The 27,634-nt window shown below is 40.7% G+C and overlaps 1 protein-coding gene across 2 annotated transcripts; it reads left to right on the plus strand.

Moving 5' to 3' along the window:
• ak3.S (adenylate kinase 3 S homeolog) lies at positions 1–25,002 on the plus strand. 2 transcript variants are annotated; one of them, XM_018241609.2, is made up of 6 exons: positions 1–148; positions 2,562–2,644; positions 20,440–20,559; positions 21,755–21,927; positions 22,328–22,446; positions 24,379–25,002. In XM_018241609.2, exons 2-6 carry the CDS (start codon positions 2,563–2,565, stop codon positions 24,482–24,484), a joined length of 600 nt encoding a protein of 199 aa, XP_018097098.1. In that variant the 5' UTR covers positions 1–148; position 2,562; the 3' UTR covers positions 24,485–25,002.
• The last annotated feature ends 2,632 nt before the right edge of the window (positions 25,003–27,634 follow it).

Below are 27,634 nucleotides of genomic sequence, written 5' to 3' on the forward strand. Positions count from 1 at the left end.
TTGCTTTTTCTCCCAATGCAGTGCCCAATGGATCTGACCAGGGTGGAGCAGAGGCTTTGTTCTGGGTATTATCTCACCAAGAAGCAGTTTGTCAATGACATGAAAACCATATTCAGGAACTGTGCCAAGTACAACTGCCAGGACAGTGGTAAGTATTGCTATGAATAGCTTATTGTATGTCCATAACATTCCCTCCCTGGGAGCTGCTATATTATTTCCCTTAGGCAGTACATTATGAGGGTATAGCTTATTTTGTGCCCAGAACATTCCTTCTCAGGGAACTGCCATATTGTTTCCCTTAGACACAGTACACGTTGAGGTTCCCTATACACATGACTCATTACAGAATACACAGAGATGGTGGAAAAACGGGAACTCTGCTTTAAGAAGGACATGCTCAAGCACCTTCCCGAGGATGAGGGGGAATCTGACAGAGAAATCAGTATTCACATAAAAGAGAAGAGGGCTGCGAAGCGGAAGAGTCTGGGGAGGCTCTCAAAGTTGCTGGCGGAAAAGCAGAGAGGATAGTGGGAGAAAAAGGCAATCAAGCTCAGGGCTGATCCTATCAAATGTGGGGCCCAATTGGGACCATGTTGGCGGGGCCCCTAGACAAAGTGTTGCTGGCTACTGACACACCAAGTATTTAGGAAAATAAGTGCATACAGGCACAAAATAGAAAGGAATGGGGCAGACAAGGTAAGAGAGGGATGAAATAGGGGCACATAATAGGGGCACACAGGGTAAGAGAGAGAGGGAGGAAATAGGAGAGTGGACTGGGCCAATTAGTTTGGGGCAGGCTGGGCCGATTCAGCTTGGGAGCAGGCTTGGTTGGATTGGGGGCAGGCAGGGCCTATCAAGGTTGGAGGAAAGCTGGGGCTATGAGAGTTGGGGCAGGCTAGACCTATGGAGTTGGGGGATAGGCTGGTTTATCAGAGTTGGGGGTGGGCTGGACCTATGGATTTGGGGATGGGCTGGACTCTCAAAGTTGGGGGCAGGCCAGGCAGCATCATGTGCTGAGGGAAATATTATCTGCGCTGCCCTGTGGTGCGGGGCCCCCAGAGGTGCGGGGCCCTATTGGGCCCAATTGGTCCAATAGGCCTAAGGCCGGCCCTGATCAAGCTAAAGCAGCAGGGCCAGTCCTTCCACACCGAGACCAGAGGAGAGTGATAGGCATTGTGGTCCTTCTGCTATGGCATCATCATAGTTACTAGGCTCAACAAAGAAGGACCGCTCAAAGTTCATCTTTTTGCTGCTCCAGTCGGGCGCCCCGTCCGCAGCGTCCCCACTGCTGAAATTTTGATCCTTACAGGAGTATGGAATAAAACTATATTCCTTCGTATCGGAGTGCCGTCCTTTTTCTTGGTGTCTAATATGGCATCATCATACCCTCACCAGCTGCACTATGGGGGCATGCCCCGGCAATATCTACATCCAAGGGCCATGGCAAGCAATGTCTCGCAGGCTAACTGCCAACTCTCAGTGATGTTTAAGGGCTACCATCTTGAGGCTTAGGGACAGTCCATTTACTGGAAAATAAAAAGCTTTAAATAACAGCATATCAGTGTTCTAATTCTCCCTGCATATCTGGGCAGGTTCACTTAAGGTCAGTTCTCTCGGGGGGGGGGATTGGTCATATTTGAGAGCTGTGTCCTCCAGCTCTAGCAACTGTGTAGCCTCAAGTGACTGATTAGTTCAACCTATTATGGTAATGACTAAAAGGGAAGCTGCCCAGCTTGCTAGATAGGCTAATGTAAGCCTTTTACAGTTTGCACTGCTTTTAGCTTAAACCCCTTATTAAAAAAACCCTAACCTACATAGGGGTAGCACCAAGGTCCTTTCCCAGATACCCCCACAACTAGCACATTCTCCCTATCAGTCTTATCAGCACCCACCCTATTACCCTCAGGAATATCCACGCTGGCCTCAGCCTCCTCAGCAGAGAGGAACCTATGCTCACCCCGGAGCCCCCCAAAATATACAGGGAATGGGGGATCTGAGGAGCTTGCTTATGTCCCCTCTCCTGGAAGGAGAGCCCAAGGCAATGCCAGGGGAGGCCAAAATGCAGACAGAGGAGGAATGATGCTGCAGCCTCCCTATCCACCTTAGCATCATTACTGACCTCAAGCGTACCTCTAGCCACCTGTGCATGCCATGCGGCCCCTTGCTCAAGGTGACACTAATGGCCACGCTGCTCTGTGGCCTGTCTGCCAGAACCTGGATCACAACAGAGGACACTTTCAGGCTGTCATGTTTGAGCAAAGTGGCAACATGCCCCCTTTCCAGAATATATACCGACCCCAGTGGTGAGTATTGTGGCAAGTGTATTGCTGGCATCTGGTCGCTAGCATCTCCAGTTCCTACTGAATTACAACTCCCAGTATTCTCTGTTCTTATGGTATGTAATCCATAGGCCAATGTGAATACGAGTTAACGTATATCATGTTTAGGGACTGGTTGGCTGAGGATGCTGGGATCTGTGGTTCAGTATTAAAGTAAAAGTAGAGACTTATTGTTTCACCAGTGAGTTCATGTTTTAATCTCTCTCCATCTCCCTTTTACAGGATGCCATTCCAAATGCAGCCTCCCCAAATCCACTGCACAAGGGGATATAGGACCAAAACACCCATGCATGCTGCAGGACCAGGTAAGGGGGGTCAGTTTGGGGGTCACAGAACCCTCTCAGTGACATCTAATATCCTAATCATTTAAATTAGGGCTTATATTACCCCTAATACATGAGTGATATTCAGTGTTCCCTGTATAACTCAGCCTGCAGCCTTGTGCCTTTATATGGTCACAGAACAACCCCTCAGTGACTTCTAATATCCTTATCATTTACAGTAGGGGGGTACATTATCCCTTATAATACACGCGTGATACTCAGAGTTCCCTGTATAACTCAGCCTGCAGCCTTGTGTCTTTATATGGTCACAGAACAACCCCTCAGTGACGTCTAATATCCTTATCATTTACAGTAGGGGGTACATTATCCCTTATAATACATGAGTGATACTCAGAGTTCCCTGTATAACTCAGCCTGCAGCCTTGTGTCTTTATATGGTCACAGAACAACCCCTCAGTGACTTATAATATCCTTATCATTTACAGTAGGGGGGACATTATGCCTTATAATAGATGATCCCCAACTCCACCCTCAGCATAGGCTCATTCCAGTAGAAGCCTCAGCTCAGTGCTGCTCCATCATCCCATAGCTTCGGCTGGCCTGTGCATTCAGGAACCCTCTTCCAAATACCCTGCACCCTACGTGGCTACTGCAGGCCCTTGCTGCCATCTTAAACTATAACTTGGAACAAGCCTGTCCATCCCAAGGTGACACACAGGACAGGGTATCTCAGGAAATTTGAGTGGCGTTGTTCTTGCACCTACTCGCTTCTGTTTACACACTCCATTTTGCTGCCTTTTTGTGTTTTTTTTTTTTCATTTTAATTATTTTTATTTTATGGTTTTGATGAATGTATTGTGCATAATTTGCCCCCATCCCCTAATGTGTCTGATTCGAGTTCCTTTGTGGGTGAAGAAATCATTAAGACTGGGAGTCCAGTTAGTTCCCCTTTTAAAGGAGATATCTCTGGATAAAATATCGGTGTGTTTTCCTCTTTTTGGGTTGCTTTTCCCCCCTAAAATAAGATGGATTTCTTAGCCAGTTATTTAGAACATGGCGCTTATCCCTTTAATGAATCCGATTGGTATCCATTGCTGTGATGAGTTACAGGCACTGATTTTGTTAGCTCTGTTTGCTTGCTGAAGATCATGGGAACTGTATGCCAGGAAGATGCTGGTATTGGCATTTTATAGTTTAAGAATGTAGTATTAAAAGTAAACTCACTCTTAAGTACTGCTGTTTTCTATCAAAAAGGATGTTGAGAGTCGCAGTTCAAAGATTCCTGAAGGACCAATGTGCCCTATTTATGACCAGGTTCTCTCCCTGTGTGCTTATGGAACATCCCTGCATATTTGCAATTAAAAGACATGTAAACCCTCAAAAAAATATATGTATAATTGGTCTGCTGAGCACTTTTGCAGTTTGCGGTAAGTATGTTTTTCTCCTTTTCAGGATTTCATCAGTTTGTACCCTATTAATGTAATGACATTAAAGCAACAGCGTCACCTGCTGTTTATTTTGTCCTAGCAACCACAGTCAGGAGATAATGAAGTTAGTGTGAAGAGGAAAGTCTTGTGATATTGCTATGCTTGGAACTGACATGAAAAACATCAGGTGACTTCTCTGCTCGTTCGCTTCCTTTTCTGAGCAGTGCAACACCACAAGAGTTTCCTTTTCTCACTAACTTCACTTCTACCTGACAAACAGCAGGTGGCACTGTTTCAGCTTCACTGTATTAGCAGTGCAAATACTGCTCATGTCTTGAAAACACAGAAGGGAATAACTCTTCCCGTGGAAGGGGTAATTCTTCAATATTGTGCAGTCTCCCATTTTCAGCACCACTGTTATTTAAAGTGTCTGACTCTGGAACTCGAGCAGCCAGCCAATCATTTTCCCTTTAATCCTGATTATTTTGCTGTGCCGTGTGAGTGCAAAACTAGGACGCATGGAGCCACATGCATTGTTGTTCTGTAGATTTTGTTATGCTATTACATCCTGCTGCATTTGTATGAAATTTGTCATGTGACCAGGGTGATGCAAAGAAAAATGCCGCCCCCCATGTGCAGAATATGCGAGAGTCAAATGTGTCCCTCCACTCTGACTCCTCAACAGTCTAGCAATAACCAGCCGACTAACCAACCTGAAGCTGAATGGACCTGTCTGCTACATTTGTTCAAGAGTCGGAACCAGAAAGCAGAGGGATATTTTAAAATCAATGGCATTTACAGATTAATTTAAAGCCACTGGAAAAGTGAAATCGCAATCCATGTACTGGACTCGTTTATTAAAAAAAGAAATTAGATGTTTTTTTTAAAAGTAACACTTTTGAAATATTAAATCTCAGACTGACTTCGCTCGTCATGAATAATTGAGAATAGCACCAGCTCATTCACTCCTGTTGCTTTCCAGCACAGAGAAACTCATCAGGCGCCTCCCAGAAAATGTCAATTTATTTTTATTTGTTGGTTTTTTACAAATGTGTATATTGTTTGGATTTGGATTTTTTCAATGAACTTGTCCAACACAACAATGGATCTGTTTAACCAACCAATGGCTCGAGTGTGGTTTCCCCATGTGTATTTAGAAAGAGGTGAAACATTTTATAATTTGACAAAAAAAATATGCAAAGCTTTGATATATACATTAAAGGTTCTTAGAGGGGTTGAGCACCTTTAAATTAACATTTAGTATAATGGAGAGAGGGGTATTCTAAGACAATTTGCAATTGGTTTTCATTTTTTATTATTTGTGGTTTTTGAGTTATTTAGCTTTTTATTCAGCAGCTCTCCAGTTTGCAATTTCAGCAACCTGGTTGCTAGGGTTCAAATTACCCTAGCAACCTTGCACTGATTTAAATAAGACACTGGAATATGAATAGGAGAGGCCTGAATAGAGCGAGGAGTAATACAAATATGTTTAAAGAATACACATGTAACCTTACGGAGCATTTCTTTTTTAGATGGGGTCAGTGACCCCAATTTGAAAGCCGGAAAGAGAATATTTCAAAAGCTATAAAAAAATAATGACAACCAATTGAAAAGTTGCCTTAGAATTAGGCATTCTATAACATACTTAAAGGTGACCCACCCTTTTGCAGGGATACGTTACCCTTAAACAGATTATGGGCTGTTTTTATAGATACTAACAATGTCTGTCTGTTGTGTGCTCTGAGATGTAGGCATTTTCACCACACACTAGAGAGCGCCCCTGCTCCATTATAATGCTGGTGTTTTTCAACAAATCTGGATCAAACAAACCCTCAATCTTTTAATTTCCCAGGCTATTTGGGCCCCTTCTGAACAATAAATAGGGGAGGGGCTTATAATATTAATATTGGGCTCCACTGAAACTGAATGTCTTCTTATGTAATCCCTGTCTTTATCCTTTATGGTTACCCAATGGAAATACAGGTATGGGACCTGTTATCCAAAATGTTCGGGACCTGGGGTTTTATTGAAGAAGGGATCTTTCCATAATTTAGATCTTCATACCTTAAGTCTACTAGAAAATCATGTAAACATGAAATAACCCCAATAGGCTGGTTTTGCTTCCAGTAAGGATTAATTATATCTTAGTTGGGATCAAGTACAAGCTACTTTTATTATTAAATAGAAAAAGGACATTTTTGAAATTATTTAGATAAAGTGGAGTCTATGGGAGATGGCCTTTCTGTCATTCAGAGATGTCTGGATAATGGGTTTCCAGATACTGGATCACAAATGTAATACCAGTACTTAGAGATAAATCATAATTTTCATGGGCTTTTACAGCATTTGTTACAGCTCTTCGTCCAGTATCACACCGGAATTCAGTGTCCTTTTGCTTTTCCTTGCACTTGGGGGATGAGACCCTGCATTCAAGCTTGGTACCCACAGACTGCCCTCATAATCAGGGAATTGGGGACTTTCAACACAGAACCTGATGGATTTGTGGGTATTCAACCAGTACCAGACCCAGTGCAAGACTCAACACCCTGTAACTCGCCAACCAGTTATTTTTTATGCCTCTGCCTCTATTGCAGAGATATCCAGGGTGCAGCCCTTTAGCTGTGTGCCTGGGGATCATGGGAGTTGTAGTCAAACAACAGTTGGAGAGAAGTTGTCTGGAAAATATCCCCTATCAGATCCACTAAATCAGATATTTAGTGTAGGTAAAGCTTTAAGGGTAACTTCGCTTTATATGGTTTGTTTTGCCTATGATGGGTAATAGGGGCACAGTGTTTTGCCTGTGGTGTATTCCGAGGGCACTGTGTGGGTGCTAGGATATATTTTGGTTGGTTTTTCCATCCTGAGCTTTCTTACCCATGTCAAGCTTTAGGATGGGCCTTTCACCATAATAGATAACATGAGCTTGTCTTGTGACTTTCGTGGTACAGTCATGCTTGATGCCCAGGGCTCTGGGGGTGGCATAGAAAGAGGTGAACATCACCCCTTCTATTATATTACATAGAAACCCTGAAAAGATATCTACCCTGTGTCTATCAGCCCCATCACGTAATTATTAACCAATGAAATTGCATATCATTACCCATTCTAACAACCACCTGCACAAATATTGACCTCTTGTATTTCAGCCCCATGATGTTCATATTTACCAATGAATTCCCAGAGCAGTACCTATTCTAAAAAAAAACCTGCATAGATATAAAACCATACAGATCTTTAAGACTCTATCAATACCACTGGTGAGTTATATCCCACACTGCCCTGCACATTTGAGCAGCCCCTCCGCAGTATTAAATCACACTATTGGTCCGTTACATTGATCAGAATGAGGCACAGGAGCACCTTCCCTCCCTTCAATATTTACCATAGAGATTCAAGAAAAACACAGAGACATATTTATGGGGAAACCTGTTGATGTGAACAGGATTTATTCATATTAAAAGTCAATTGGGTGCAGGCATCCTTAACAGCCGATGATCCAGAGGTAGGCAAAACCTTAGAGTGCTTGGGCCAATCTGCACTAAAGGGAAAAATTCCTTCCTGACTCCAAATGGCAATCGGTATTACTCCCTGGATCATAGCTTTATATGTATGTTTGAGAGGGAGGGTTCATGTATGTACATGTGTGAGTGCTTATGTGGGTACTAATATGAGTGCATGATAAGCGGTAAGGGGGAGTGAGAGTGAGGGCAAAGGGTGTGGGTGAGAGGAGGGGGTGAAAGTGAGAGTAATGGGTGGAGGTAAGAAGAGGGTTGGTTTAAGCTAGGGTAAAGGGGGTTAGAGGAGGGAGGTTAAAGCAAGGGTAAGAGGAGAGAGAAGTTAAAGCGAGGGTAAGGGTGTGGGGTAAGAGGAGGGTGGGTGAAAGCAAGGAAAAGAGGTGGGGGGTGATAGAGGGGGGCTAAAGCAAGGGTAAGGGGTGGGGGGGTAAGAAGAGTGTGGGTGAAAGCGAGGGAAAGGGGTGGGGTGAGAGGAGATGGGGTTAAAGCAAGGGTAAGGGGTGGGGGGCAAGAAGGGGGTGGGTGAAAGCAAGGGGTGGGGGTGAGAGGAGGGGGTGAAAGCAAGGGTAAGGGGTGGGGGTTAGAGGAGGGAGTTAAAGCAAGGATAAGGGGTGGGGGGTGAGAGGAAGGTGGGTTAAAGTAAGGGTTGGGGGGTGAGAGGAGGGGGTGAAAGCGAGGGTAAGGGGTGGGGGGTTAGAGGAGGGGGTTAAAGCAAGGGTAAGCGGTGGGGGTGAGAGGAAGGTGGGTTAAAGTGAGGGTAAGGGTTGGGGGGTGAGAGGAGGAGGTTAAAACGAGGGTAAGGGGTGAGAAGAGGGGGGTTAAAGCAAGGGTAAGGAGTGAGAGTAGGGGGGGGTGAAAGCGAGGGTAAGGGGTGGGGTGAGAGGAGATGGGTTAAAGCGAGGGTAAGGGGTGGGGGGTTAGAGGAGGGGGTTAAAGCAAGGGTAAGCGGTGGGGGTGAGAGGAAGGTGGGTTAAAGTGAGGGTAAGGGTTGGGGGGTGAGAGGAGGAGGTTAAAACGAGGGTAAGGGGTGAGAGGAGGGGGGTTAAAGCAAGGGTAAGGAGTGAGAGTAGGGGGGGTGAAAGCGAGGGTAAGGGGTGGGGTGAGAGGAGATGGGTTAAAGCGAGGGTAAGGGGTGAGGGGGTGAGAGGAGGGGGGTTAAAGCAAGGGTAAGGGGTGGGGGATGAAAGCGAGGGAAAGGGGTGGGGAGGTTAGAGGAGGATGGTGAGAGTGAAGGTAAAGGGTGAGGTGATGTAATAAGGGGGGGTGAGAGCAAGGATAAGAGGTGGGGTTGAGAGGAGAGGGTGAGAGCTAGGGTAAGGGATGGAGGTGACAGGGTGGGAGCGAGGTTAAGGGGTGGGGGTTGAGAGCAAGGGTAAGTGGTACGGGGTTGAGAGAAGGTGTGAGAGCGAGGGTAAGGGGTGGGGAGGTCAGAGGAGGATGGTGAGAATGAAGGTAAGGGGTGGGGTGGTGTAAGAAGAGGGGTTGAGAGCAAGGATAAGTGGTGGGGGTGAGAGGAGGGTGGTGAGAGTGAGGGTAAGGTGGGAGGAGGGAGATGAGAGCCAGTCTAGGGGGGGTGAGGGTATGGTGTGGGGTCTTAGAGGAGGGGGTGAGAGGAAGGAAAAGAGGTACGGGGTTGAGAGATGGTGTGAGAGCGAGGGTAAGGGTTGGGGAGGTCAGGGGAGGATGGTGAGAGTGAAGGTAAGGGGTGGGGTGGTGTAAAAAAGGGGGGGTAAGAGCAAGGATAAGGGGTGGGGGGTGAGAGCAAGGGTAAGGGGTGAGAGGAGGGTGGTGAGAGTGAGGGGTAGGTGGGTAAGAGGAGGGGTAAGAGCAAGGGTAAGCTGTGGGTGGGTGCTAGGGTAAGGGGGGTTAGAATGAGGGCAACAATAGATGCTAACAATTTTAATCCATGAAAACCATGTTACAAAATCAATGTCCACTATCTCCTCTACCTCCATGTCTTCTATCTGATCCACCTCCATGTTCTCCACCTCATTCACTACATCCACCTCCATCTCCGCCACTACATCCACCTCCATGTCCTCCACCTTATCCACTACATCCACCTCCATGTCCTCCACCTCATCGACTACATCCACCTCCATGTCCTCCACCTCATCCACCTCCATGTCCTCCAACACATCCACTACATCCACCTCCATGTCATCCACCTCCATGTCCCCCACTTCATCTATTACATCCACCTCCATGTCCTCTACCCTGTCCATGGGGGGGCCATCTCAACTCCTTACTCCCTACTCTCTACACTCCACTCCCTACTCTCCACACTCCACTCCCTACTCTCCATTCCACCACTCTCCTCACCCCCTTCTCTCCAACTATTCCCACTTACCAGCACAGCCTGTACAGGTGGAATATATAAAAGCGAGGTTGGCTCTCCTAGAAAGAGAAAGGAAGAAGATGGAATTACTTCTACTGTTACTGATGAACACTTCTGCCCTTATTTGCTTTATGTTATTTTATATATATATATATATATATATATATATATATATATATATATATATATATTTGAGGTAACTTTTAGTATGATGTAGAGAGTGATATTACGAGACAATTTGCAATTGGTTTTCATTTTTTATTATTGGTGGTTTTTGATTTATTTAACTTTTTATTCAGCAGTTCTTCAATTTGCATCTTAAGCAAGCTGATAACTAGGGTCCAAATTACCCTAGCAACCATGCCTTTATTTGAATAAGAGGCTGGAATATGAATAGGAGAGTCCATGAATAGAAGGTAATAAAAAGTAACAATAACAATACATTAGTAGCCTTACAGAGCATTTGTTTTTTTAGAAGGGAGTCAGGGATGCCCATTTGAAAGCTGCAAAGAGTGGGAATAAAAAGTCAAATAACTATAAAACTATAAAAAAAAAAATAATGAAACCCAATTGAAAAGTTGTTTGAATTGGCCATTCTATTACATATATTTACCTTAAAGGTGAACCACCCCTTTAATAAAGCACCTACATATTGATACAGGTTTACATACAAAGTAACCAATAACATTGTCCCCTTTAATATCCCATAAAAAGTCCCCCATGATATACCCCTTACTTACTCCAATAAATTCCTGCCTGGGTCAGCTGAAAAATCTCTGACAAAATATCTCTCTAAACTTGTAGCTACTCTCTGTCTCTCCAACAGTCAACTGTCCCAACTGTCACTGCTGTCTGCTCCTCAGGGAGTGAAATGCTGGGGTTTCCAACAGTCCTGCCCACTAGGAGCCCCAAGCAGATCATTGGTTAAGACTCAGAAGGAAGGTTAAAAGCATCAATGGCAGAAAACCTTTTGAAATGCATGAACTAAATACAGAGAATATGAAATATAAATGTGGTATAGGTATACTGATGTCAGGGGACAGGGTTAAGCTCACAAGTAGGATATACCCCAAATAGATGAGCTACATACTGGTATAGCAGCAGCTATTTTCTAGGTTTGCTCATAGCCTATACTTAGACATATGTAGGTGAGGTTTTTCTAAACCCCAGGGATTGAGTTTGCCAGCTAGGCTGGTTCCCTTTTTTCCCAGATTAGGTCCTTTTTCCCAGAGGGGAATTGAGCGTTTAGGATCAGGATTAGGCAGAGTTTAGGATTATGGAGTTGCTGCGAGTTAGACCCCCTTGCCCAGGTCCTCTATAACGGTTTATAGTAACAAAGCAAATATTCATATAGCAGCAATAACATATATCATGTAGAGTCTTGTAATAGGAACAATGGGACAAGGGCCACACTGTGCCACCTAGTGACAGTTTTAGAGCTCCTAAAGGGACATTATTGCAGTAGAGAAAATACAGACAAGAGTAACTAAGCTGATGAAGAGAATGGAAGGTCTCCGGTATGGCCAAGTTGGGGTTGTTCATAGTTACATGATAACTATGTATAAATATACTAGGGGACCATACAATAAACTCTCTGATGCTTTATTCAATAGTATATCCTCCCAGCAAACACAAGGGACCCACTGAGATTAGAAGAAAGGAGATTCCATCGTAACATTTGGGAAGGGTTTGTTACAATGAGAGCTGTGAAGTTGTGGAATTCTCTTCTATTCTCTTCTTTTGGGTACTTCGACCGTCGAATAGGCTACTATCACCTTCGACTTTCGATTCGAACGATTCGAACTAAAAATTGTTCGACTATTCGATAGTCGAAGTACTGTCTCTTTAAAAAAAACTTTGACTACATACTTCGGTAGTTTAAACCTACCGAGGTTCAATGTTAGCCTATGGGGACCTTCCCCGGCGCTTTTATAAGTAAGGATTTTATCGTTCGATCGACCGATTTTTATTCGATCGATCAAAGTATTTGCGCTAAAATCCTTCAAATTCGATATTCGAAGGATTTTACTTCGAGGGTTTATTAACCCTCGAAATTCGACCCTAGATAAATCGCCCCCCCCCCCCAATAAAAAAACCAAGATGGGAACACTCCCATGACAACTTGGATCATTCCTACCTTAGAGATGTTGAACCTTAGGCTGTTTCAATAAGTTCAGTATATAAAATATGGCATTTTTAGCCATATTCATTGTTATAGTTTAGTAAGAGGCTCCTGTCTAAGGACCTGAGAAAATAATAACATGCTAATCTACACGTCACCCCACATAAAATGTACATTTCAATGGCTTTTAAAAGTAGAAAAATGCACAAAAATACCAGATAAGACACAAATATAGACTTAGTTTTAGTGATGATTCTGAACTGTCTCATTCCTGTGAGAGCGTATTCAGCTTGGGGCATTGCTTTTGTGAGAATGGGAAAGTCAGTCAATAACACACAGTGTCACTGGCTAAATAGCTGGGGAAAGTGCAGGGCCACTCGTCCGCCTTGTGCAACTGCCTCGCACCGTCTCCTCCTCCTCCTCCTCTGTGGGAGCGTCAGCAGCTGCAGGGGTGGAGGGCGGCGTAAAAGTGACAGAAACTGAAAGAGAGGGGAGGAATAACTTGGGGGAGGAATAACTTGGGGGAGGAGGGGAGGCTGAGGAACGAATCGTGCTCTCTAGTTATTTGCGCTCTAAGCAGGGTTCATCCAGCCTCCATTGATTTTAAATGTGCTGTTTTATAAGGCAAAGCTTGAGTTGGCAGCGGCACCATTTATGTACCTGCGCACTGTAAACCCTCAACTGGCGCCAAGCTACAGGCCGGACTCTTTTTATCTGTTGTTTTAAACTTTCTCCCACTTTGCATCATGGTGGCTCGAGTGCTGTTCCGAGCGGTGATCATGGGTCCCCCGGGCTCAGGCAAAGGCACAGTGTCAGAGAGAATTGTCAAGCACTTTGCCCTCAAGCACTTGTCTAGCGGCGACCTGCTCCGGACCAACGTCCAGAACAAGACAGGTAGGGACCCTCATCTACACTCCCTGCTCTGTATTCTACAAGCACTTCTTGCACATTTCTATTCAATCTGCTGCACTGACAGATATATCAGGAAATATGCCAACTGTATGTAGCAATGGATAGCAATGCACAATATTCCCTGCCATTTATAGACATTATACATCCTTATCATCAGTGCTTGGCACTAATATTGTTTTCTTTTTGAGTTCTAAAATATCATTTTCCTAGCAACGTTGCAACTAGTCTTCATTATTTATTCTATTATTATTTGACAGCTTCTTTCCAGCTGTTAAATGGGGGGGTCACTGAGCAGGGTGAAAAAAGGTTTTGTTCAGTGAGGCTGTACTTATTTATTGTTGTTGTTGTTAATTTATATTACTTATCCTATTTATATACTTATCCTATTCAGTCCCCCGTTATACTTATTGCAGTCTATTAGTCAAGCCGCTGTCTGGTTGCTAGGAAAAAGAAGAGCCTAGCAGCCAGTTAGCAGCTAAAATACCAGACTGGAGAACAGCTGAACAAAAAGCTGGATAACTGAAAAACCATAAAAAATGAAGACCAGTTGCAGACATTACCCAAGAATATCACTGTCAACATCATACTAAAAGTTAATTTAGCTAACCCTTTAAGGCTAATGTCATGTGGTGTCACAGGCATAAAAAATGCCAATACACTGGGGTCCAATCCACTGGGGTCCAATCCATTTTTAGAAAGCACTCACAGACAAAACATCCACCTGTCAATGCTCACGTGGGTGGATTTTGGCTCAAAAATGCACAAATGTATATTTTTGGTCCATGTGGCATTAGTATTCCTGTGGGAGCCAATATTTTCAACAGTGCCAATTATACCATTTTTGACAATTATTAGTAAAAGATTAATTTGTTTGGTGAGCAGATCTTTATCAGTGTGCCCACTTTGAGGTGAGCATAATCAGGCTAATCAAATGGTTTAGCCCTCAGGCCATAATTGCAGATCATAATTTGCACTATGCAGGCCATTGGAATGAGGACTGCACCAATGGGTGGTCTTCTGTCTGACAGTAAAATATAACCTGACCAATCAACATCCAGCTATTTTTTGTCCAGATATTGGCCAGTTAGACCTGTTAGAGGGCAGATAAACTGGCTTGTTGGCCTGAGGGGCCATATCCGTATATTATATCTGCCTGTGGCCTCTGCGCATGGGGTGTTTTCACTGCAGCTGTCATCCAGGGGTGTTCAAAACACTTCTGTCTGCCTATCACTCCTTATTTATGAATAGTGATGGGCGAATTTGTCCCATTTCGGTTCACCATGAAATTTCTTTCGCAAAAAGGGACGAAAAATTTGCAAACTCGACAATTCTGATGTCGGCGACATTTGACGTGCATTAAAGTCAATGGGCATCCCTTAATTGAGGCCGGCGTCGGGATTGTTGCCAGCGTCATAAAAACTTTGACGATGGCGAACTTTCGCAGGCGCATTTCCACAGCAATTTCGCAAATGTATTCACTGACAGCGAAACACGCAAATTCGCCCATCACTATTTATGAACGCTTAAGTATTTGCCCTGAGATCTGCCTTTCACCCCTTCATGTGCTTCAGCCAGGTCAACAGTGGATAAAATTCCCAGCGCTCCATTAGCCTTAGGGCTGACATTTGCCTCCTACGGTGCGTGATGACAAAGTGAAATTACCATTAGCTGCTCACCTCCACAGTAATCCATTAAATCTAGTGTCTTCAAAGGTGAGACATTGTAACAGGAGCCTGCAACGCCCTGTAGGGGACATTGTGTGGAGGATCCTAATGACCTTACCATGAACTAATGGGTTATATTCAACCAGTTATACAGATGTTTGTTAATGTGCACACACGTACCCACATTGTTAGAAGTTACAGATTGGGACTTTAAACAGGCATTTTCATATTAATTCTCCCTGGGTTAAGGGAATCCATTTCCACCTTGAACTGTTACCTAGCTTACTTGCTTACTCCTCCCCAATCACATTGCACATTCCCAGCATATGGTATGCACAGTTCCATGTGCTTAACACGCCCCCATTCCGTTCTCCTTCTGGAGTAAGGCAGGCACTATACTAACACTGACGTTACTAACAGAAATATGACTTGCATGTGATAAACTATTTATAGATGATAAGAATCCATATGTTAAAACGTTCCTGACTGCATAGAGGCATTGCATCTTGCATACTGTATTTTCTATTATGATAATATTATAAGGAAAGGACTTATTTAAGAATATTTATCAGTGTAATATATTACACTACTATATTAAATATTATGGTAAATATAAGGAATAGACTTGTTTCAGAATATTTATCAGTGTATATGTATGAAGCTACATCATAAATGTACATAGTTCCTTGAGGAGTGAATATGCAAAAAGTGCTCCATGTTGGGGATTTAGGGCTCTTACTGACGAGCGGTTGAAGCTGCGCTCCCCTGCGTTCCGTTTTTCTGCGTTCAGCCACAGCGCCTACACGCGCCTGTGTGAGTACAGCCCCTTTGAAAAAATCTTAATGCAAAATCTTAATACCTTTTTTTGGTCGATCGAACGATTTTTCGTTGACCAAAAAAAGATAGCAAAGCCTATAGGGACCTTCCCCATAGGCTAACATTGACTTCGGTAGGTTTTAGGTGGCGAACTAGAGGGTCAAAGTTTTTTTAAAGAGACAGTACTTAGACTATCGAATGGTCGAATAGTCGAATGATTTTTAGTTCGAATCGTTCGATTCAAAGTCGTAGTCGAAGGTCGAAGTAGCCCATTCGATGGTTGAAGTAGCCAAAAAAAATTCGAAATTCAAAGTTTTTTTTATTCTATTCCTTAACTCGAGCTAAGTAAGTGGGCCCCCAAGTGTTCTCACAAAGTTCAGTGAGTGTTTCAAAATATGCTGGGCAGAAAGTGAGATTATTTCACTGCTATGCCTTAATTTTAGCTTGCCTCCAACAACCCAGAGCATACTGACATGTGCAGCGCTTCACATACCTGATGAAGAATTGTCCATATTCAGAAAGTTGGCAATAACAATGTCCAGTACTTGCAGGTTTGCTTCCCACTAACCTCAATACTGAGGGGCTTCAAGTGATTTTCTGTGGGGGAGTATCACACTGAAATTGTATACGATTCTGAATCTGACAAGTACAGGTATGGGATCTGTTATCTGGAAACCCTTTACTCTGAATTCTGTTCTGAATTACAGGAAGGCAAACTCCCATACTCCATTTAAAAGAAGTTGTTCACCTTTAAGTTACCCTTTGATGTGTTATGAAATGGCCAATTCTAAGCCAACTTTAAAAAATTGTTGTCTTCTTTTTTTAACCCTTTCCAGCTTTCTAAAAACCAATGCTCTGTAAGACTACAAACGTATTTTTATTGCTACTTTTTCAATTTTCTATTTATACCCTCTCCTATTCATATTCCAGTCTCTTATTTAAACAAATTCATGGTTGCTAGGGTAATTTGGACCCTATCAACCAGACTGCTGAAATTGTAAACTAGAGAGCTGCTGAATAGAAAGCTAAATAAGGAAATTGGAAATTGTCTTAGAATATTACTCTCTACATCATACTAAAAATTAACTCAGTTGAACAACCCCTTTAATCAAATAATTGAACATTTGAAAACCTATTCCCAATTTCTCGTTAATAACAAAACAGTACCATGTACTTGATTCCAACTAAGATATAATTTAATAATAAAATACTGATGGGGAAACAAGCCTACTGGGTTTATTTAATGTCTTTATGATTTTTAGCAGACTTAAGGTATTGAGATCCAAATGACGGAAACCAGGTCCAGGTCCCAATCATTCTGGATAACAGGTCCCATACATTTTGTGGCCAATTTGATTGTACTATTATTATAATCATATTGTACAGCTGCATTAAATGGTTGTACAAACTGGACAGATTACAGTTCATACAAAACAAGAGGTGAAGAGAATCCTGATGTGCCATAGTCCTAAAACAAAGGCTGGTCCTGCTGTGCTTTTCATTTATGTCAGGTGGAATTGCATGCACCAAAAGCAGATATACTGTATGATATGCCTCCATCACTCCCCTTGTGCCACAACCATTACACTGATTGCATATACAACGTCTTCGTCTGTATATTTCTGGTGCACAAAATCACAATAGCAGCCTCCCATTCAATTGCCAGCACTGGTGATTTTTGAAAAACACCAGTACTAGAGTTGTCAGACTTTTTCCATTTATTTAAATATAAGTCAGAAGTAGCAGTAAGGCTAATGGCTAATATCATATGGGGATGATTCTCGGCTCCTGTGTTGGGTTAACCTAAGGCTTTTATTAAACACAGCAGGACATTGCTGTGAGCCTGTGAAGTTATTACGTGACTAAACAAGAGCCATTGTTTCTGCACAGCTGGTGTTTATTTATAAGAGTCATATAGCAAAACCTCAGTGCTAATTAAATAGCTTTTAGTTACCTGGGCCAAAATAAGGCCTATGCCACACACAGTGGATTTCAACATCTGTGACTGCCTCTGAAATATGCTGAAAAACACTGCATGTGACATGGGCCTAGGATAAGATGGGCCAAGGAAGAAGATCCTGCTGTTGGCCCCCACATAAAACCCTTGTAGCTGTTCTGCCCTCACCCTTATCATTGCTATTAAAAAAGCCAAATGTAATAAAGAATAGGCCTAATTTAACAGAACATCCACATTTTTCCTTAGGATGTTGTTTTTCCTTCCCAGAACCCCACAGAGAAAGAGGAAAGCAGATGTTTAATAAGGTTACAAGCAAAGAACTTTCATTTGATTTGATCTAATTTATTGCTTGCACAGAATCCATACTCTTACAGCACTGGCACAGGGGCAGATTATTTTTGCTTACTGTGAGATTTGCAGCTACGTGGCTAGCTACTACACTTCATATTTCAGAGTAATCTCCTAAATTCTTGGGTTTACTTGCAAGTCTGGGCATAGAAGGAAATTCTGACTTCCATGGCTTCAAAAACAATTGCCTTTGGTTGCAAGTACACCTAGGGGCAGATTTATCGAAGTTGAAAATACTTCAAAATTCAACCATCAAATTGAATTACTTCAACTTTGAATATCGAATTCCCAAGTTTTTTTTCATCTAATTTGGCCATGTGCGGTCGAAGTAAAATTGTTTATCGGTTAATCGATTCGAAGGATTTCAGCGATCGATCAAATGATTTTTCTTCGACTTCAAAAAACTGCTGTAGAAGGTCCCCATAGGCTAACCTAGCACTTTGGCAAGTTTAATTTGGCGAAGTATTGAAGTCAAAGTTTTTTTAAAGAGACAGTACTTCGATTATCGAATGGTTGAATATTCAAACTATTTTACTTCTAATCGAATTCGAAATCGTAGTATCCTATTCGATGGTCGAAGTATTCAAAAAAAATTACTTCAAATTTCACTTTTTTTTTACTTCGAAAATTCCCTCGAATTCACTTCGACCATTGATAAATCTGCCCCCTAAAGTCCTGATAATTTGTGTTGTATTGTATGTGTAACAATTCCACTCAGTTTATCACCTGCCCATTGAGCTAGAAATGTCTTTGGTGACAAAATGCCTAGAGATTTCCCCATATACCGAGGCCCTAAATCATATATGCACAGATAAATCTGTTTTGTACTATTACCTGTTTGTAAATGCTGGTTCCCCATCATGTCCTATATATACGCAGGCAGTGGAGACCGGATGATCAGCTCAGTGTGCCCTCAGCCTGAACAACATTGGTTACAAATGCTGCCCTCCACTAGCCTCCACTCTTCACACATTGCTGCTTAGCTTTAAATTGTTTTGAGAAAACACAGAATAATATACCACCCAGAGAAAATCTATTTGCATTTGATAGCTTTCTGGCTTGTATGCTCAGCTGTTCTGAAAGTCAGGTGGAACATCCAATACTACTGTAATAGACAAAGTCATTGCTTTCAGTATAAGTGAGTAAAGCAAAACATTGCTAGCTGTCACAGGATTCCTAGAACAAACTGGGAAGACATGGCATGTTCTTATTTTTCCCACTCTTGAGTAGTTACAATCATCCTCTTGGTAAACATTTCCCCACTTTGCAGTAATGTAATAGTTGACTAGGCTTGTCTGTATTTAGCGCAGTGCTTGTTAAAACAGTACAGTGCTGAGTTTTAAAAAAAATATATAAATAACTATATACATTAATAATGCTATATTTAAACATTTGTCTTGTCCAGCATGGTCTCTTTTCATCAAGTTAAATCTAGCGAGAATCTTGCAATTCTTACAAGAGTTGAGTTTTTCATCTTCTGAAGGTTATACAGGGATGTGTTTTTAGGTGTAGGTGTTAGGATTTTGTAATATACTGCACCTCTTAGTACCACAAAGGAGTCTGTAGTAGTCGATCTATGTATTTAACATTATTATTAGCCTAGCAAGGCATGCTGGCACTATGACACTCCTCCTGGGACAATTAAATACTACAGGGAGTTTGCCATCTGTAGCACTCAATAATCTATTTTCTCGACTGGCAAACTCTTCTCAATTTAGCCACAATTTTCTGTTCTGACTTACGGCTATTAAGTTCCCATGTTTGGAGGCCAGGTAGTTGCCACCTCCCTCTTATCGTAGTACAGGTATGGCATTCATTATCAAGAAAGGCTGTCTCCCGTAGACTCCATTTTACCCAAATAATCCACATTTTTAAAATGATTTCCTTTTTCTCTGTAATAATAAAACAGTACCTTGTACTTGATCCAACCTAAGATATAATTAATCCTTATTGAAAGCAAAACCAGCCTATTGGGTTTATTAAATGTTTACAAGATTTTCTAGTAGACTTAAGGGATGAAGATCCAAATTAAGTTTATCCAGAAAACCCCAGGTCCAGAGCATAGGTCCCATACCTGTATATCCTGATTAATTCCACCAGAGGCCTCACCAATGTATCAGTGCAAAACGTATTTTTAGATTTTAACACAACGGCGCTGATTTACTAAGCTCTAGTGAATAATTCGAATGCAAAAATATTCAAATTTCGAAGTATTTTTTTGGGTACTTCGACCATCAAATTGGTCAAATTCGATTGAATCGAATGATTCGAACGATTCGAAGTAAAAATCGTTCGACTAATCGACCATTTGACAATCGAAGTACTGTCTCTTTAAAAAAAACTTCGACTTCATACTTTGCCTTTACTTTTAAACCTACCGAAGTGCAATGTAAGCCTATAGGGACCGTCCAGAGCACTTTTCTAAGTTTTTTTTGATTGAATAAAAATCATTAGATCGATCGATTAAAATCGTTCGATTCGAAGGATTTTATCGTTGGATCAAACGATTTTTAGGCGATCGAAGCTTTTGAGCTAAAATCCTTCGAATTCGATTTCAAAGGATTTTACTTCGAGGGTCGAATTCGAGGGTTTTTTAAGGTTTCTGCTGAATTTAAACATGGTTCTTATGAAAACACACGTGCTGACATTTTGTGCTTCGATTTAACTGTTTCCATTTCACCTTGCTAATTATTTTGATATTGTGATTAAATCCACAGAAGTTGGTGTTATTGCAAAATCTTTTATTGACCAAGGCCAGCTTGTTCCAGATGATGTCATCACCCGACTTATATTGCAAGAGCTTCACAAGATCAATGAAACCAGTTGGTTGCTTGATGGTATGTATATGGGACCATTATCACAAGGCAAAATTCTATTTGTTGCTCTGTTTTTTATTGTATGGGGAATAATATTCCACCCATTGTTAACAAAAAGGCTATTATAAGTCAAGGAGAAGTTCCATGACCATATGAAGGCCAAATGCTTTTATACAGGTCATAGGACATATTTTTCGCAGGGGCTACATAATTTGTTATAATACACGAGTATATTACTTTCATTAGGATAATCATTGTGACAGATGGAGGTTTAACAGGACAGAGCTAATGAGAAAGCAGGATTTGATTGCTGCAACAGTAGATCCTCCGTCATGGACTTCCAGCAACTTAACATTCGCAAACTTAACATTTTTCCTGCCATATGTTTCTTTTGTGAAGTCCATGACTGTCACTCTGCCATTTGTACTGATCTGCAAATGCATCTTGTTTTCTCTGGAGCTGTCTACTCTTAACTGAGAACAAAAGCTACACAAACAGTTAAGACTGGTATGATTATGATCTCCTGAACAGATATTTATATTTTGTTTCCTCAAATTGTTCCTTTTCCACCGTGGCTGCCATCTTGGCTAGTTTCTGCATCACTTCCCTCTGCCTAAACTGCTTTATGAAAATGTGCAATATTGGTATAAGAGCAGCTGGGTCTTGGAGGGTGTTGTGGCAGAAAAGAAAAGTTTGTATACTATGGATTAAGTAGTTTTTACATTTTTAGCCACATATTACCTAAAATGCTATATTTAGTGTGTAGGGAAGAGACCCAAAAGTAAACATGGAACAAAAATCAAAAGTGATCCGACAGAAAATATATATTATCCTGCCTATTTTTCCTCTTTTTTGTTCAGTTCATATTGTAAAATGCCCCCCCCCAGCTAAATGTTTGTATTTACGCACTTGTGTATTCCTCTTAAAACAATGGCAATTTGATCACACTACGTATATCTACCTAAACTTACTGAACATCTGCATGAGCCATTCACATTTGTGTCTGCACTTAAACCATTTCTGTCCACCACCACTACTACATATTACAGTAACCAACTCCAGGCTCCCTTCAGTAATGACACACAGCTGTTGTGTGTTGTGGAAAGATCCAACACTCAAAATCTGTAACTTATAGATACCATAACACCATTCATATAAAAAAGAAAATAAGTTACCGTATATAATTGATCATTTTTCACTGCTTTTTTTCTGTTAGGTTTTCCCCGGACAGTATCACAAGCAATGGCTTTAGATAAAGCTTTTCACATTAACTCTGTGATTGACCTGAATGTACCATTTCAAACCATTAAGGGTCGTCTAACCGCAAGATGGATCCACCCTGCTAGCGGGAGAGTGTACAACACGGAATTCAACCCTCCCAAAGTACCGGTAATGACAGATTGACTATGAAATGACGTGCATGCTGTATACATGCATTGTATGTACATTATGGTTGTAATATCAATTTAACCCTTTAAGTGCCAGCAGAATTTCACATTTTGGTTACGTGAAATGCCAGCCGTTTTTAAAACATTTTGTGCTCTCTCACTTTAGGGGCATTTTATGAGGGGAAACTTTTATAGTTTACCCACGAAAACACAGAAATTGATGTTATGTTAATGTTCAAGTATTAAAATATTTTGAAAATGTGTTACAAATGTGTTTTAAAATGTGTTACAGGGTACAATGTATTCATTTTGAGTTTAACATATTTCTGTTCATTTACCCATGTGTGACTATGCTTCTTATTAAACTGTTAACAAGTTAATAAAGTATTTATTGCTCTTAGGAAGTTGATGACCTCACAGGAGAACCTCTGATACAGCGGGAAGATGACAAACCAGAAACTGTTACTAAAAGACTGAAGGGATATGAAGCTCTTACAAGGCCTGTGCTGGAGTACTATCAGTGAGTTGAAATTGCCTTCATATAGCCTTATATCTGATAGTTAATTGAAGGATACAATTAATGCTGTTTTTTTAAAAAAAAAATAATAATCAGCAGTTATGTATGCTGCAGATAAAACTGATGCTTGAAATTGAATAGTTTTAAGAGAAAACCTTCACCCATCCCCCAAAAACAAAAACGTCTACAAAAGTCAGACAGGAGTATAACTCTTTGGGACCAGGGGTGAGTTCTCCCAGAGCCCACTATAACTTGATGGTTTTTATTTTTTGGAAATGTGGACACCTGTCACACCTTTGCTAAAAATGAGCACAAATAACAGGGCTTCCAAAAGATCCATATTTTCCTAATTGTTTGTCTTTTCTAAAGCTATACTTTAAAAAAAAAAAAATTCTTTGAATTTTCTGTCCTACTTTAATGAACCGGGCTGCCTATCTCTCTTGGAACAACAAAACAAACCCCTCCTTGTCTAAGCTGCAAACTTTTATCAGCTTATTATCAGAGAGGGCTTCTCAGGTTATTCGTTTTATCATTTTCTCTTCTGCTCTGCAGGACCAGAAAGTGTTAAAGTGGAACTGGATTCATTTATTTAGTGCTAGAAATATATAAAAAAAAAAAACCTAAATCTTTCTGAATTGAAACTATTGGCAAAAAAGTGTGTACAGTATTTACGTTCCTTCTCGAGAGCGCAACTTCGCCTGGCGTAAGTGTGTGAAGTAGCGCTAGAGTAGGTCAGTTTCGCTATCGAATTTACGCCAGCACCCATTAGTAAATCAGCGAAGTGGCAAAATGACGTCACGATGGCGAATTTTCGCTAGCGTTAGCCACTTCGCCCTTTAGTAAATTTGCCCCTTGGTTCCCACTGATTGGTTACCAGACAGTAACCAATCAGTGACTTGAGGGAGAGCCACAGTTATGTCCCTTGTGCCCCACCTTAAAGTCGCTGACTAACTCAGAGTTAGAGAGCTGAAAAGTAGGTGTTCTGTTAGACATCCAGTCACTCCAGCCTTCATACATTACATTTTTGGCTAACTAACTATATTAGAAACATTTTTTATTTTGCACAGCCTATCTACCCAGTTTTTATTTTTACACTGAACTGTTCCTTTAATTGTTCAGAGTGCTACTATATTAGCTTATGGGTGTTTCTGGAGAAATATCTTCTGGGATCTTTAAAGGGGCTGTATACTGCCTATTCAAAACACGTTTAATGAACTTATAGGGGCTGATTCACTAAAGGTTGATATTCCATAACGCACAGTTTTGTGCGTTATTTAAGACGCATTATTTAAGGAATGATTCACCATTTTCGCATGCGTTAATAGACATATCGCAAGCGTTAATTATACATTTCTGCACATCAGTATTCTAATCGCATTTAATATTTATAGAATAGAATTAATCCTAACGCATTATTCACTAACATGTTTTAAGCAATAAAAGCATAAAATAGTGCGATAATTACTGTGAAATTTAACACCTCCCAGGAGTAGGCGTTACTAAACAACATCAGATGGATTAAAAGTGGAAGACGTAGTGAGGAGCTGTAGGGCAGTAATTAAAGACCTTTATGAGGAACTGGAGACTTACCTACAGCCACTAACACATTTTCATGATACCTTGGGCAGATCCAGAATGCACTACTGTTGTGTTTTGGTAGCTGAGGATGAGTAGAGTATAACAGTGCTTTATTAGCAGATTCTTGCAGCCATTACACATCAACAGTAGCTTTTCTCTAACACCCCAACCTGCATAGAAAGTAATGTGCATGTACAGCACAACTCATGTGCACAGTGACACCTGCAGGCCATTTGTAACACCACAACTACGTTCTGGGTCATGGAATTATATTAAGTTTCCCATATATAGTGCACAGGTTTCTCAATATAAGTGGGGGGATACATTCCTAACATGTGTTTGATGTTCTCTCCTTAGAAACAAAGGAGTATTGGAAACTTTCTCCGGAACAGAGACTAACAAGATCTGGCCACATGTCTATGCGTTCCTGCAGGCTAAATTGCCTGATGTAAACCAGAAGTGAGGAGACTTCCAAGAGCCATCCATAGTGAACACATTTTAAATGCAAAGCCAGTCTTGTGCCATACCATATGAATGTAACCTTTTTATCACTTTCACTTTAAGTGGCAAACTATTTTAATGTCTATGTACAAAATCAATTTTTATGTCAACTGCTCACTTTAGCATTTTAATATTCTTACAAGTGAATTTTATTTTTGTAACGTAGGATTTTAGGAAAGGAAAACTGAATACTTGAAAAAAAATTACATATAATCTATTTTATTTAGTTTGGTTTCAATAAACCAACTTGATATCGTGTTCACTTAAAATATTGAAAAGTTGATTTACCAATTTACACCTAAGAAATTAAAACTATATTTGTACTTGGTTTTGTAACCTCAAAAACAGTTAATTTATGAAATTACTGAATGACTGACATATGTGTGAGCTAATTTTATGGTAAATTAAAACTAAATGTGCAGAATAATCTGTGTGAACTGTATTTGCCCCCATGTTTCAAAAGTAAAGATTTAAAACCAGCCCCTTCTCATCTGAGTTAGTGTCAGTGGGTTTCTAGTCTGGTTTTTTGCTACTAAGCCTCAGACATTATGGGGCCGATTCATGAAGCTCGAGTGAAGGATTCGAAGTAAAAAAACTTCGAATTTCGAAGTGTTTTTTGGGCTACTTCGACCATCGAATGGGCTACTTTGACCTTCGACTACGAAACGAACAATTCGAACTAAAAATCGTTCGACTATTCGACCATTCGATAGTCGAAGTACTGCCTCTTTAAAAAAAACTTTGACCCCCTACTTCGGCAGCTAAAAGCTACCGAAGTCAATGTTAGCCTATGGGGAAGGTCCCCATAGGCTTGCCTAAGTTTTTTTGATCGAAGGATATTCCTTCGATCGTTGGATTAAAATCCTTCGAATCGTTCGATTCGAAGGATTTAATCGTTCGATTCGAAGGATTTAATCGTTCGATCGAAGGAATAATCCTTCGATCGTTCGATCGTAGGATTTGCGCTAAATCCTTCGACTTCGATATTCGAAGTCGAAGGATTTTAGTTCCTAGTCGAATATCGAGGGTTAATTAACCCTCGATATTCGACCCTTCATACATCTGCCCCTTTGAGTTTTCATTAAGGGGTGGTTCACTTTCAGTATATTTTTTCAGGTTCCACATGGGGGTCACTGACCCTGGCAGAAAAAAAAACTATAGTTCTGTTAGACTAGAACTTTATTGCTATTGTTGATTTTTATTACTTATTTTTATATTTAATCCCCCTCCTATACTTATTACAGTCTCTTATAAAACCACAGCTTGGTTGCTAGGGAAAATAAGACCTGAACTGAAGAGCTGCTAAACAAAAAGGTAAATAGCTGAAAAACCATAAAAAGGAAGACTAATTGCAAATTGTCTCAGAATATCACTATTTACATGATATGAAAAGTTAATTTAAAAGGTGAACTACCCCTTTTAAAGCATTCTACAAATTTTTATGCAAACGAAATAAGAAAACTGCCGAATAGCACAATACTCACAAGGACATCTAGATATCACATCTATAAATTGTGTTGATGTTGCAAATGATTTCAGGGCACATTCACATTACCCAGTCAAACATATTGCAGATCAGAGGGACTTAAACACTACGGGGCAGATTTATCAAGGGTTGAAGTGAAATCGAGGGAATTTTCTAAGTAAAAAAAAATCGAAATTCAAAGTAATTTTTTGGATACTTCGACCATCTAATAGGATAGTACGACTTCGAATTTGATTCAAAGTAAAAATAGTTTCAATTTTCACCATTCGATAATCGAAGTACCATCTCTTTAAAAAAACTTCGACTTCAATACTTAGCCAAATTAAACCTGCCGAAGTGCTATGTTAGCCTATGGCGACCTTCTACAACCATTTTCTAAGTCTTTACACATCGAAGTAAAATTGTTCGATCGTACGCTAAAATCGTTCGAGCGATTTTACTTTGATCGCAGGATGTCCAATTTCGGTGAAAAATACTTCGACATTCGAAGTATTTCAATTCGATGGTCAAATTTCAAAGTATTTTACACTTCGAAATTTGACCCTTGATAAATGTGCCCCTACATGTAAAAACACTCTCAGCAATCGCATTGCACTTCTATAAAAGTTAATTTAGTAGATCTTTAGTAGATTTATTAGATATCCTATAACCCTTGAGATGGATTTAATGACTATACCTACTAGAAATTGGAGATTTTGTTAAGGAATGAGTGGGATAGCTCTTTGAGGTTTATAGTATATATTCTGATATTGTGGGGGTATATTTTTAGGGGCATCCACCCTTAAAGGAGTGGTTCACTTTTTAGCAAACTTTAGTATGTTATAGAATAGCCAATTCTAAGCAGCTTTATATAGTTTTATATATAGTTTTTTCTGACTTTCCAGCTTTCAGCATCACTGACCCCATCTAAACTCTGTAAGGCTACACACTTATTATTACTGCTACTTTTTTATTGCTCATCTTTCTAGCAAGGTCCTCTCCTATTCATATTCCAGGCTCTTATTCAAATCATGGTTGCTAGGGTAATTTGGACCCTGGCTACCAGATTGTTTATAATGCAAATTAAAGAGCTGCTGAATACAAAAAGCTAGAATACAAAAAGGCTAGAGACGATCCTTCACAATTCAAATGTATGCCTTTCGATCACATACCTAAGCCCCCCCAGGGGTGGTGATATAGAGAAATTGCTGTTAAAACTGGAAGCTTTTTGGATTTCCGAACTTGATTGTGTGGCTCCCAATGGGCAGTTACAATTGAACTGTTTTCTGACTTAACACTTCAGGTTGTCTTTATGCATTAGTCCCCATATGTAATGCCTTATCCTGGAGTATAAACTTACTGTTTATTTCACAGAATCACAGTCAAATGAATACTCTTTTCATCTCTGTAAGTAAATGTTACTTTTTTTGTTCTGTACGCAAAAGGAAATATTTTAACCAGTTTTTAAATACAGTGTTTCTTATATGATAGATTGTTTTCTTTTTCATGCACACTAACCTTTACACAGTGCAAACACTGACACCCAGTGGTGTATTTGCGGAATTGCACACTATTTTTTCAAAGGAAAATGGAAAGGAGAAAAAAACTTTGAATTTGACACTTCTGATTGGACTTATGACGTCATCT

Source organism: Xenopus laevis, chromosome 1S (assembly GCF_017654675.1).
Source record: "Xenopus laevis strain J_2021 chromosome 1S, Xenopus_laevis_v10.1, whole genome shotgun sequence".
Classification (NCBI taxonomy): domain Eukaryota; kingdom Metazoa; phylum Chordata; class Amphibia; order Anura; family Pipidae; genus Xenopus; species Xenopus laevis.

Excerpts from the sequence above, each read along its gene's own strand:
- ak3.S (XM_018241609.2), top strand. The coding sequence starts at position 2,563 with ATGCCATTCCAAATGCAGCCTCCCCAAATCCACTGCACAAGGGGATAT. Across the intron at positions 21,928-22,327 it reads TCAACCCTCCCAAAGTACCG|GAAGTTGATGACCTCACAGG; the intron begins GTAATGACAGAT and ends TATTGCTCTTAG. Across the intron at positions 22,447-24,378 it reads CCTGTGCTGGAGTACTATCA|AAACAAAGGAGTATTGGAAA; the intron begins GTGAGTTGAAAT and ends TTCTCTCCTTAG.